The sequence below is a fragment of the Phocoena sinus genome, chromosome 16 (assembly GCF_008692025.1).
Source record: "Phocoena sinus isolate mPhoSin1 chromosome 16, mPhoSin1.pri, whole genome shotgun sequence".
Classification (NCBI taxonomy): domain Eukaryota; kingdom Metazoa; phylum Chordata; class Mammalia; order Artiodactyla; family Phocoenidae; genus Phocoena; species Phocoena sinus.
This window is the reverse complement of record NC_045778.1, coordinates 11,272,330-11,283,770: the sequence shown is the minus strand read 5'-3', so window position 1 is coordinate 11,283,770 and position 11,441 is coordinate 11,272,330. Positions and strand designations below refer to the sequence as shown.

Here is an 11,441-nt window from a genome sequence, read left to right as displayed (position 1 = left end):
GAAGGGGAAGAGTGGCCAGGCGGGCTCAGGACCAAGGGCCCAGGCTGGTCCTGGTTCCACAAGTCCCCTGCAGAGGCCAGTGTTAGCTTTGCATCCTCTGACTGGCCTGAAATGAGATGCAGAAGCAGCAGGGGGAGACGGACAGTGTGGAAGCTTGGGGGGCTGATGTGCCAGCAGTCTGCAGCCCTGGTCATTTCTGCTAATGTTGCCCCCCCTCTTCCTGACTGCCCACCCACAGGAGCAGGTGCTGGAGCAGTGAGACCTGGGTTCCAGTCTTAGTAGAGAAAGTGGGGTGGGGGCAGACCTCCAAGAGAAGGACAGCTGTCTCCAAACTCCTGCATTCTCTTGGAGGAGGCTGGTGAATGGACTCAGCACAGCCCCTAATTCCTCAAGACGGAAATAGCTGTCCAGCAGGACTCAGCCTCAGGGCCAATCTTGCTACTGGTAGGAGAACAGGCAAAGGAGAACGGGTAGCTGGGAAGAGAGATGGCTGTCTCACGGGCTGCTGGGGGCCGGCGTCCTGGGACTTGCCTGGACACTGACAGCATCACCTCTCCCCATCCCAGCCCCAGGGCTTGTTCCTGAGCTCTTCCAGATCCCACCCCCTCCCTCTCCCCACTCAGCCTCTGGGCCCTCCGGTTCTAGATCTCCCAGAGAGGGCGCTCTTCCCTCAGTCCACCTTTTCCTTTCAGATTCTCAGAGCCCGCGTTGGGGGCAACGCAGGAACGCGAGGGAGGGGAAGATCCGTCACCGGACAGGATTCTTTCTGAGCGCCGGGGCCTGGGGGCGGGAGGACGCCTCGCTGTGCCATGTGCCAGGTCCGACCCACGCTGTGTCTTAGAGTAGTCCTCCCACAAAAGCAGCTGCCGTGTCCCCTGTGTTCACTCAAGGAAACGGAAGGACAGAAAGTTTCGTGGGACGCTCGAGGCCAGAGCTGTGTGGAGTGAGAGCCCCGTGAGGGGAGGCATTCAAGCCAGACGCTGGCCAAGCACGCTGCCGTAGCTCTGTAGTGGACCTCTGCGATGAGGTGAGGTCGGGCAGGGGGAAGAGAGGCTCGAGGGAGGATATGGGGGCGCACGGGGCTCTCCGTTAGCTGGATCTCACCAGGACGACCGCTCCTACCGCGCGCTAAGCACCGACCCACACGGCCCCCCTTCGCAAGCCCACCCGGCGCACCCAGCACCGACACCCTGCCATGGCCTCCGTCCTGACGCCACGGCCCGCTCCGCCTGCACTCCCAGCGCCCCCAAATCCAGCTCCAGGCCTGTGTGCCCTGCCCACGCCGCGCCCCTCCCGGCGCCCCAACCCCTGCACCTTCGCCACCTCTCTCCAAGCAGCGCCCCGCCCCTCCGGTCCTTTCCCCGCCCCCTGCGCCACGCCCCCTCGAACTCCAGGATGCCCCGGACCGCCCCTGGCGCTGCCTCGAGGTCCCTCGGCCCCACCCCGTCCCTCGCTACCCCTTGGCCCCTCACCTCCGCCCCATCCAGAATCCTAGCGTTCCCGGCCCTGGTCGGGCCCCGCCTCCCGGGAGGAGGCGGGCGTGGGGTAGTCCGCGGGCGGGGCGGAGGGTTGGAGCTGCAGTGGCGCGCAGGGAGAGAAGCGGCCGCACGCGGGACGCCCGGGGCGCCGGGAGCAGGCAGCCAGGATGTTTCTGGAGCCCCAGGTAGGGCTGCGGCGCGTGGCAGGTGCGGGGCGGCGGGTCGCGGAGGCGGTGACGTGGACGGGCTCGCAGGGCAACCACTTGGTTGCAGTCGGACTGCGGGGTCAGGGGTTCCTGCGCCGCCGAGCTCGGGAAGCAGTCCTGACCTCCGGACAAGGAGTGTGGCCATCCTGAGGACATCTTTGGCCAGGCCCGGAGGAAGCCTGCCCTTGGGAACCACTCTCTCTGTGGGTCCCCACTGGGACACCAGCTGTCAGGTGGGCTGCGCCCAGGGCTCAGAACGGATGGGCAGCCCAGGCTGCTACCTGGCACGGCCTGCGGACGCCGGTGATAGTCTGTGGCCGCGTGGCACCTGCACACCTGGTAGGGACCCATGTGGGGTGGACAGGGCCGGAGAGGCAGGAGACAGCAGCCCCAGTGACAGGGTCGGCAGGAGGGTGGCTGCCCTGGGACTGGCACAGACAGGCTTATAAGCGCCAAGACGACAGTGGATCCTTTTCTGGACTTGAACACAGAACCACCTGTTTGCCCTGGAGGAGGTGCCGGGAGAGGAGGTCTGAGATGAGGTGGGCATGTGGGAGGTGTGTATGTGTGATGTGTGGGCGAGAGTGAGAGTATGTGAAAATGTGGGCATGTTTATATATGGAGTGTGTGTGTGAGAGAGAGGGAGAGGCAGGGCGGGCAGGACTGTGCCTGTGTGGGCCCACAGACACCTGTGTATTTAAGGAGAGTGAGGCCCAGCCTGGGGCTTCCAGGGGTGTGGACCCCAAGGTGAGGGGCAGCTTCCTTTCTACAGGAAGGGAGGCTGAGAACCTGTCCTGGAATTAATCCCGAGCATGAGGCAGTGTTGCATTTCCATGGCTCAAACCCTTCCTTTGAGGCAATCAGGCAATGTGATTCAGGTGCCGCTGTTCTAAGCCCTCAGCCTGGAGCTGACCGGCGTAGATCTCAGGCTCAGTGCAGCATGGGGCACAGAAGGGGGCCACAGCTGGGCTGACTGGGCCTGGCTGTGCCCAAGAAGCAGGACTCATTTAGTCCTTCATTCTTTCACTTATTCAGTGCACATTTATTGAGCACCTGCTGTGTGCAGGCACCATGGATTCAGCAGGGAACCAGAGACACCACAGTCCCTGTCCTCATGGCTCACCTTTTAGCAAGAGAGACAGGGAAAAAGAAAAGCACAATCAAGAAATGGAATATGGAATGTTACATGGTGATAAGTGCTAAAGAGAAGTAAAGCAGGAAAGAGGAATAGAACATATCAAGGGTACATATCAAGGGCAGGGTAGTTTAGGTTATCAGCGGTAACCAAACAACCCCCAAAGCCAGGAGCTTATAACAACACCTTGTAATTTTCACTTATCAGCGAGTTCTTCATGGTTTGGCGGGGCCCTGCTCCAAGCCTTCCTCACTCAAGGACCTGGGCTGACAGGTCCCATGGCAGAGGGGGAGAGAGGCCCTTGCACTAACCTTTCAGTGCCCCAGTTCAGAGTGCCACACGTCACTTCTACTCACTGCTCTTGAGCCAGATGAGTCACAGGGCCCCACTCAGTCTCGCTAGGACCAGTAATGACAATTCTGCTCAGCCTGGCGAGCAGGGGTCCAACACGTTTGGTGCCCAGCGCACTGACCATCAGTGTGGGGCAGCTGTTGTGCCTTGGGTGGGGCAGTCAGGGGAGGCCTCAGCCTGAGGACCTGCTGGAGGAGAGGGAGGGAGATACATGGCAGTGGGAGCAGAGGAGCACAGCAGGAAGAGGTCAGGCAAGTCTTCGAAGAGGACCAGACTGGAGGCCGGTGTCAGGAGCAGAGCTGGCGAGCGTAAGCGCAGGGGCCCAGGGGCTCAGACCAGGGAGGTGGCAGCGGAGGAGGAGAGAAGGGCCGATTTACTCTGAAGGTAAGCAGGTGGCCTTGCTGACGGTGGAGCTGTGGTGTAGAGATGGAGAGGAGACAGCCAACTCCAGGAAGGCGAGGCGGGAAAGGATGCAGGTGGAGCGGGGGTGCAGTCGGGGAAGAGGTGGGACAGGTTGGCACCCCGGGGCGATGTCTCCTGGCACTGGCTGGGTGTATGGAGTTAGGGGAGGGTCTGGCCTGGGGTGCTAATTTGGAGCCCCAGCTTGCTCCATCCTGCAAGCCCTTGCTGCCTCCTGGCCACGCCGCCTACACCTGTACCTGCTGGCTCAGGACAGCCTGGTCCAGGCACCACGCCCTCATCTTGCTGGGCCTGCCAGCTGCTGGGGTTGGAGGAGCTTCGTGTGAGCTCCACCGGGGGAGGCAAGGTGAGGTGGGGGGGCCACAACATCTTGTGTCGACCTGGCTGCCGTCCCCGTCCGAGGTTCAGGAGCACTGGGGCAGTACCACCTGTAGGTCACGTACCCACCAAGCACAGGGACCACAGTGGTGCAGGGGCTTTGCGAGCTACGCCATCTGGGAGAGCTGCTTGGGGGTGGGGAGTCACACACTGGCTTTGGGATGGGTAGGGTTTGACTTGAGAGACGGAGCTGAGGTACCTGTGGAAGCTGCCTGCACCCTCCACAGAGCTGGGCTTCTTGGCCCTCACCCTCTGGGGAGCTGCTATTGAGTGACCAGAAAAGGGCTGGTCTGTCAGGACTGTGGTGTCACAGTCCTGACAAACAGTCCTGATAAAAGGAGGTCAGCCAGGAGACCTGTTTTATCTCCCTGCTCTTCCTTCTCCTAACCCACTGGAAACCCCCTGCTCATCCTTGGAAGCCCACCTCCAAATCACCTCCTCCAGGATGCCCTCCTTGACTTCTCCCTACAGAGATAGTCCCTCCACCCTTGTGCCCCCTCAACACCCAGCCAGCGCAGACCTCTAATCCCGAGTCTCTCATACTGCACTGCGGTGTTACTTCTACCCCTAGTGGCACACACTGAGCTCCATGGGTTCTTCCATTTCCAAGTGTGCAGCACAGATCAGTAGGACCTCAGGGGTTTGTTGACTGAATAAGCGAGGGAAGGGAGAAACAGACACGAGGGCTGGAATGGCCCACGGAGACTGCCTAGTTCTGCTTCCATGTGTTACACTTGGGGAATCTGAGGCCCACAGGTGCTGCGGCTTGCCTGAGTTCAGCCAGGGTGTCAGGGGTCACAGCTGGCCCCCTGTCCAGGATGTCCACTATGCCAGGTTCTGGGCTGGCTGGAGCCCTGTGGGTTCCAGGACAAGGGGAGCCCAGAGGCAGACAGATTGGAGGGCCCTGGGTGATAGGTCATGTGGACAGTGGCCCCGGGGTCTCCAGAGGAAAGCAGCCAGGGACCTCCACTGTGGTTCTTTGCTTCTCACCCCCTGGAGCCCTGCAGCCCCCAAGAGTTCTGGCCCTGTGGCCTCATGGTCGCCAGCCAGCCGGTGGGGTTTCTCTGGCAAACCCACTGCCCTGTGTCTCAGCCTCCAGTGGAAGAACCCCACCCTCACTGTCCCGCTCACACCGGCCTGCCTGGCTGGGGCCAAGCCCACGGCATTTCCCAAAGGTCAGTGTCGCTGCCGCACGAGCCGCCCCCTGTGGCGAGTGTGAGTCAGAGGACTTGGAGCCAGCTCTCGCGTCTCCTTTAACCCTCACGAGGTGGCTGTTCCAGTGACACAAGAGGAAGCTGAGGCTCTGAGGTGTAAGGCAGCGCCATGAGCAGAGCAGGAAGAGGCGACATTCATTCTGGGGCTGGCCGACCCCAGAGCCTGGCCACCCTGCGCGCACCAGGGCCCCGTGCAACCTCCTTAGAAGAGGGGTGGCAGCCCCCTAGAGATGCCCAGCCCAGAGGGCAGAATGCTGCGGTGTCAGGGGTGTGTGGCCAGTAAGGGGGCTGTGGGCTGGGTGGCTGACCTGGGTGGCAGGGCAGGCCCACTGGGAGCAACACGTCCCTGCCCAGAGGCTGGGAGACCTGCAGAGCTGGGAGGCCCCAGGGCACGCACGCACGCACTCACGCACGCACACAGGCACTGGCTCACACACACCCTCCTCCCTTCTGCCGCTGGGGTGGAAGCACGCACTCCACACGGACTGAGTCAGGATGTCTTTGGGGATGGGAATGCCTGTCTCCAGGCGAGGTTGATAGGTAAGACAGCGATCTTTAAAAAATGTATGTTAGGTAATTGGTAATTAAACTCTCAGTATTTTGAACAGATTTTGGGCTCCCTGGAAAACCCAGGAATGAATTTAATTCATTTCTAATGTATCTTGTTAACATTTTCTTATCTTAGTGTGTTTTCTGAAAGGTACAAAGCAACTTTATTTTTTTATTTATTTTTTATTTTTTAACATCTTTATTGGAGTATAATTGCTTTACAATGGTGTGTTAGTTTCTGCTTTACAACAAATTGAATCAGCTACACATATACATACGTCCCCACATCTCTAGCAGTTGTCCTTGGCTTGATCTTCATGTTAATGAGGAGGCCTCTAATGTTTTACTGTTAAGTCTGAAATTGGCCCTAAATTTCAAATACATAATCTTCATCATGAAGTACCGAGAGTGTACACCAAGAATGGATATCATACGAGGCTTTCCTGTATATAGCAGAATCATCAAATTCCTTTCCTCCTTGGACCTATTAATGTGTTGACTTATTAGCTTTTCTGAGCTAAATCATCCTGTTTCTGGAATAAATCCCACTGGGTCAGGTTCGATTGTGCTTTGAAACGCTGCTGGGTTCATTCTGCCGATATGTTGCTTGGGGTCTTTTTCCTCTATCTTCATAGGTAAGAATTTATACCTACTTTTCTATTAGGGGAGATATTTGTCACATTTATAAATCATGGTTATGTTAGCTTCATAAAATGAATAGGAAAGGTTTTCAATATGAATTATGTAGTTGAAATAGCTTAAATATCATATAAAATTATCTTACTCTTCAAGGGTTGAAGTCATTCATTTTGGAAACTGGCTCAGCCGGGGCTCGCTTTTGTTTTTCTCTGAGGTTTAGCTGGCTGTCAGCTTACTTAATTTGTACTATGGTTATTGGTCTTCTTGCGTTCTAAACATTTCTAGTCTATCTCGGTTATTCATATTTTCTAGGTAATATCCTAGTTCAAAATGCTTTCAGACCTTTTAGCACAGGTTTACATCATCTATTCGTTTAAAGTTTCTTCTCCACATCTGTGGTTAGAGTCTCTTTCTCATTCCTCTGTTTTTGCATTTCTCCCTCTCTTCATTCCTTTCCTCCCTCCCAGTCTCGATCCTTCCCTCCCTCTTTCCCTGTCTGCCAGCTTCCTTCCTTTCTTCCATCCTTTTGTTGATTAGAATTGCCAGAGGTTTATCTTTTTAATTTGTGTTTCCCAAAGAAAATCGGCTCTTGAATGTAATCAGCAAGTTCTACTGTCTTTCTTTCCTTCAATCCACTCATTTATCTTTTAGTAATTCCTTCCTCTAGTTTGCTTTGCTGTATGTCTGTTTTGTTTAGAAGCTCTTTTTAAATCAAGTGCTTAGTTTGTTTTCATTTCCTCCTGTTTATTTAAAATATATTGAAGTCCATGAATTTTTCTCTGAGTACAGCTTTGGCCATGTCGAATTTCACGAGGAGATTTCTTATAAGGGTTATTTTTCTGATGTGTCTGTAATTGGAGTTTTGAGTGCTACTTGAACACAAACATGATTTAGGGAAGTTTTTTAATCAAGTGGGTGAATTTTTTGGGTTCATCGTTTGTTTGTTAATATCCAGCTGTGTTTATTAATGTCCAGACACATCATTCTGTCACCTGTACATTTCTGTTTGGGAACTCCATCAGGGTCTCACTGGTGAAGTGATGTATGAACAATGTGGATGAGTACTCTCGGGTGGAAGGATATGCCTTGCTGTCTTACGCCATGGGATTTCATGCATTTTTCTCCTTATGTTTCCATTCCCACGTCTTGAGAGAATGCCCTGCAGTATTTTCATTCCTTTCTACCACTCGTCTCTTTGGGTCTGAACCACGTGTCAGGAATTGTAGAAAGTTCTAGTTGTCATCCTGCCTGTCTCTGGTCCACGAAGAGGAGCTCCCTGCTCTGTGCTTGGGCACCGGCCCCGTTTCCTGGGCACAGCGGGGCAGGCGTGTTCTTGGCAGTTTGCCTTGCACTTTCAACTCTTGGCAGAAAGAACCAGCCTGCAGGCAGGAGCCGTGGGCTGTTTCTGGCTCTGCCCTGCCAGACAGTGTGGCCTCAGGCTGTCCTTCGCCTCCTGGGCCGCACCTCATCTGGACAATGGTCAGTAAGGCCTTGGAGGGCCCTGTGGGGATGTGTAGGACAGCCCAGTAGGTGGAAACCCCCTGTGAGTGTCACTCATTGGCGGTGTGGCTGCTGAGCTGTTTCAGGGAGGGTTTGGATCGGGCTGTCCAGCAAGGGGCCCCGTGCGGGCACACGCACAGCTGGCCCTTGGACCCTGCCCTGCTCCCCACAATGCTGCGCTCATTGGCCTCACCTTGCACACTGCCAGCAGGTGGCTCCTTCTGGGCCAGGCCTTGCCCATCTCGCGGGGACCCTGGCCGGCTCCACCTGCCTTCGCCTCGCACCTGCCCTTCCTTCTCCTGAGCCTGCGCTGACGGTCCTGGGTTTCCTATCAGATCGTGGTGGTTACACACACCAGGGTTCAAATCCCAGCTCCCCTACTTTGGAACTGTAAGGCCTAAGGCTGATGACTTAAACCCTTGGGGCTTTGTTCCTTGTCTGGAAAATGGGGTGACAGCTGCCTTGCCAGCAGTGTGTGCAGGGTGGTGTGCGGGGAAGTGCACTGCCCTGGGGAGGGATGCAGGCAGCTGTGCTGCTGGTATTCCTGGGAGCTGGGCTAGACACCTGGTTACCAGCCCCCAGGGCCAGGGGACATAGGGCATGTGGCAGGAAAGCTGCTTGTGTACAGAGAATGTGCGCAGGGAGTGGGCGATGTTTCTGCTGGAGGGTCAAGACGCACGTCCTGGTCCTGTTTCTGTCCAGGCCCAGCAGGGAGCTGGACGCCTGCTGCCCTCCACCAGCAGGTCAGCGTACAGAAGTCTCCAGCTCCTGCAGTGCAGCGGGATCCCAGGGCTGCCACTCTGGGTGTCTGCCAGGAGGATGACAGTTCAAGCGAAGGAAATTGATTTTTATTTGTTTTTAAACACAAAGGAAAGTCGTTGCTCAGCCTAATTAGATGTCATTTAAAAATAAAAGGACTATACGTTCTTTTTTCTGTACCCTGGCACCCCCCCCCCCCCGCCCCCCGACGCAGCCTGGCGGGTGGAGTAGAGGCTGCTACTCACTCCTGGAAAGGCTTGAGCATGGCTCGGACCCCGCCCCCCTCTCTCCCTAGGGGCCCAGCCTCCCTGCCTCCGAAGGACCCTGAGCTCTGACGCAGTCCCCTGTTATCCTGCTCGTTCACAGCCACGCCCTGCCGCTCCTTGGGGTCCTGCCTGGCTCCTGTGGCCGGAGCAGGGGGAGCCTGGGTCAGATGCTGCCGCCTGGAACCTGGGGTTCTGGTTGGGGGGGAGCTCTGAGCAGCAGCCTTAAGTGGATGCCCCATACAGGAAGGGGATCCCAGAGGTGCCGTTCCAGTTGAGGTGGGGGTCTGCGCCCTGCCTTCCAGCCCGCCCTCCTCCATGGCACCTTGCCGGAACCCCCAGAAATGACAGGAGTGCCTCCCAAGGTTATGTCAGTTTCCACACGGAGTCTGAGCGTCACCCGGCCGCGTGCAGGAGCGCGGGGTGACCCCTTTGGAATCTGAGGCCGGGGGTGGGGTGGGGGGGTGGTGGGTGGTGGAAGGGGAGGCCCTGGGCACCCTCGCCCTGCCCTGAGGGCCCTGAGTGGGAGGCCGGCTTGCCAGCAGCCCGCCCTGTGGGGAGAGGGCAGGGATTCTCTGAAATCCTACCTGCTCCTCCTCGGGCCTCTCAAGGCTCAAAAATGGGATGGTTATTGGTGGACAATGACATTTTGTCCCTTGAGCAGCCACCAGAAGAAGCTGACTGGACAGAAAGGCAGAACAGAAGGAGGAGAAAACCCCAACGCGGCAGAATCTGTATTTAGGAGTGTGAGGAGGAGATGGCAAGATTCCTGTAGTCAATTCAAATAGGATTTGGTAATAGGAAGGAATTCAGAAGGAAAAAAAAAAATGAATCATGCATCTGTAACAAAGCTCTAATTGTTTCGCATCTCTTGGAGGCCGGGCCTTTGTGGAGAAGGTGCCGAAGTGCTGCGTGGCTCTGGTTCCCATGCCAGCCACCTCCTGGCTGGATCCCAGCCTGCAGCCCTGCACTGGGGCCGGGCCTGCCCTGGTGGCCCCAAGGGTACACGAAGGTAAATGTGGCTCTTCCTCCCGGCACTTGCGAGTACGGTTTCTTGAAGCTTGGTTTATGTGAAAAACGTCACCCCTCGCCCTCCTGCCCCCAAGGCCCATCAGGCTGGGAGGATGGGAGCTGCAGGGTGCTCCCGCGGCCCCGCCTGCGAGGATGGGGCCGGCCGTGCCCTCAGGAGGACTTCTTCCCTGCTGGCAAGGCCACAGGAGTACAGGGGTGAGGACTAAAGAGAACATGTCACCCCTACCACTCCCCACCCCGGGCAGAGCAGCCACCTCTAAGGCAGAGCCAGTTCTTCTATTTAAAAAATTTTTTTAGAAAACTTTTGGCCGCACTGCAAGACTTGCGGGATCTTAGTTCCCCAGCCAGGGATCGAAGCTGCGCCCTCGGCAGTGAAAGCAGAGTCCTAACCACCGGACTGCCAGGGAAGTCCCCAGAGCCAGTTCTGAGCGCCACCTGCCAGGACAGGGCAGTGCAGCTGGGCCAGTGGATCTGTGTGGTTGGACAGAGGAGGCAGCTTCTCCCCACTTTCTTCCTGGCCGCACCAGGGCCCCGTGGCTGCCCAGGCTGCGGAGAGGGGAGAGGGCCTCAGAGGCGGGATCAGGAGAGGGGCAGTACCATCTGCCATAACTGTGTCTAGGAAGGCGGTGGGTAACCTGGAGGACAGGTATTCCCAAGTGCCTGTGAGTGTCCTACAGTTCTGACTCCACCGAAACCAGCAGGTACTAAGCGTGTCTGGGGCACGGTGGCCTCCGGCCGTGCTCACTGTTGCCTGTGAAGTTGCTGCCGCAGGTGCCATTTTACAGAGAGGCCTCTGGGTCCCAGCTCATGGGGTGGCCGGGCCTCGCCCAGCCGCTCGTGTGCAGCCAGATCTTCAGCATGTGGTCCCAGCAGATAGGACCAGGGCTTCTGGAGCTTAAGAGACACACATTTCAGCTCAAAGTTAGGAAACTCTGAAAGCTGGGGTTTGGGGAGGGGAAGAAGGGCCCCCAGGAGGGAGCTTTCTGCCTTAGGAGTGTCTGGGTTCAGGCTGGCAGCTGCTCTCCCGACCCTCTTCTCCTCTTCCAGAGCACTGCTCTCCTTCTAACCCCTAATATCACATCCTCATCTGTGTGGTCATCACGCCTGACAGCCACAGGCTGCGCCGGGGGTCTCAGTGGGGACAGAGACCCTGTTTCCTTCATTGGCGGATCTCCAGTGTTTAGGCAGGTCCTTGGTGCCATTTGTGAGTGAATGATTGGTTAGTCTGTCGGTTGAAGAGCAAGGGCTCTGTGGAACACCCCACCTCCTACCCCACCCCAGTGCAAATGACATCAGAGAACCAGACAGTTAGCCCTAGAAGGGTGGTTGGGTTCATTGTGCAGATGGGGCAGGAGGCCTGGCCTCAGCTGCCCGAGGTCCCCAGCCGAGCTGGGTTCCAGTGTTGCTGGCCCTGGTTCAAGCAGCCAGCATGGGTCTCTCCCTAACTGTGGCCTCTGAGAGCTGATGGGGCTCCTGCCTGGCTCCCACCAGCTCTGGATTTTTCTGGAACTGGGATG

General features: G+C 57.0%; 1 protein-coding gene across 6 annotated transcripts in view; it reads left to right on the top strand.

Moving 5' to 3' along the window:
• Positions 1-945: 945 nt before the first annotated feature.
• The window catches only part of RASGEF1A (RasGEF domain family member 1A), a 38,432-nt gene continuing 27,936 nt past the window's right edge, over positions 946-11,441 (top strand). The window contains exon 1 of one of the 6 annotated variants that reach the window (XM_032607486.1): positions 946-1,027. Coding sequence is in view for 3 of the 6 variants with exons in the window: in XM_032607491.1 (XP_032463382.1) it covers positions 1,646-1,663 (18 nt within the window). In the remaining 3 variants the exon portion in view is untranslated. Of the gene's footprint in view, positions 1,028-1,404; positions 1,664-1,707; positions 1,918-3,427; positions 3,479-11,441 lie in introns of those variants that run through there. The other 5 variants (XM_032607491.1, XM_032607485.1, XM_032607489.1 and 2 more) reach the window with 5 other exon arrangements.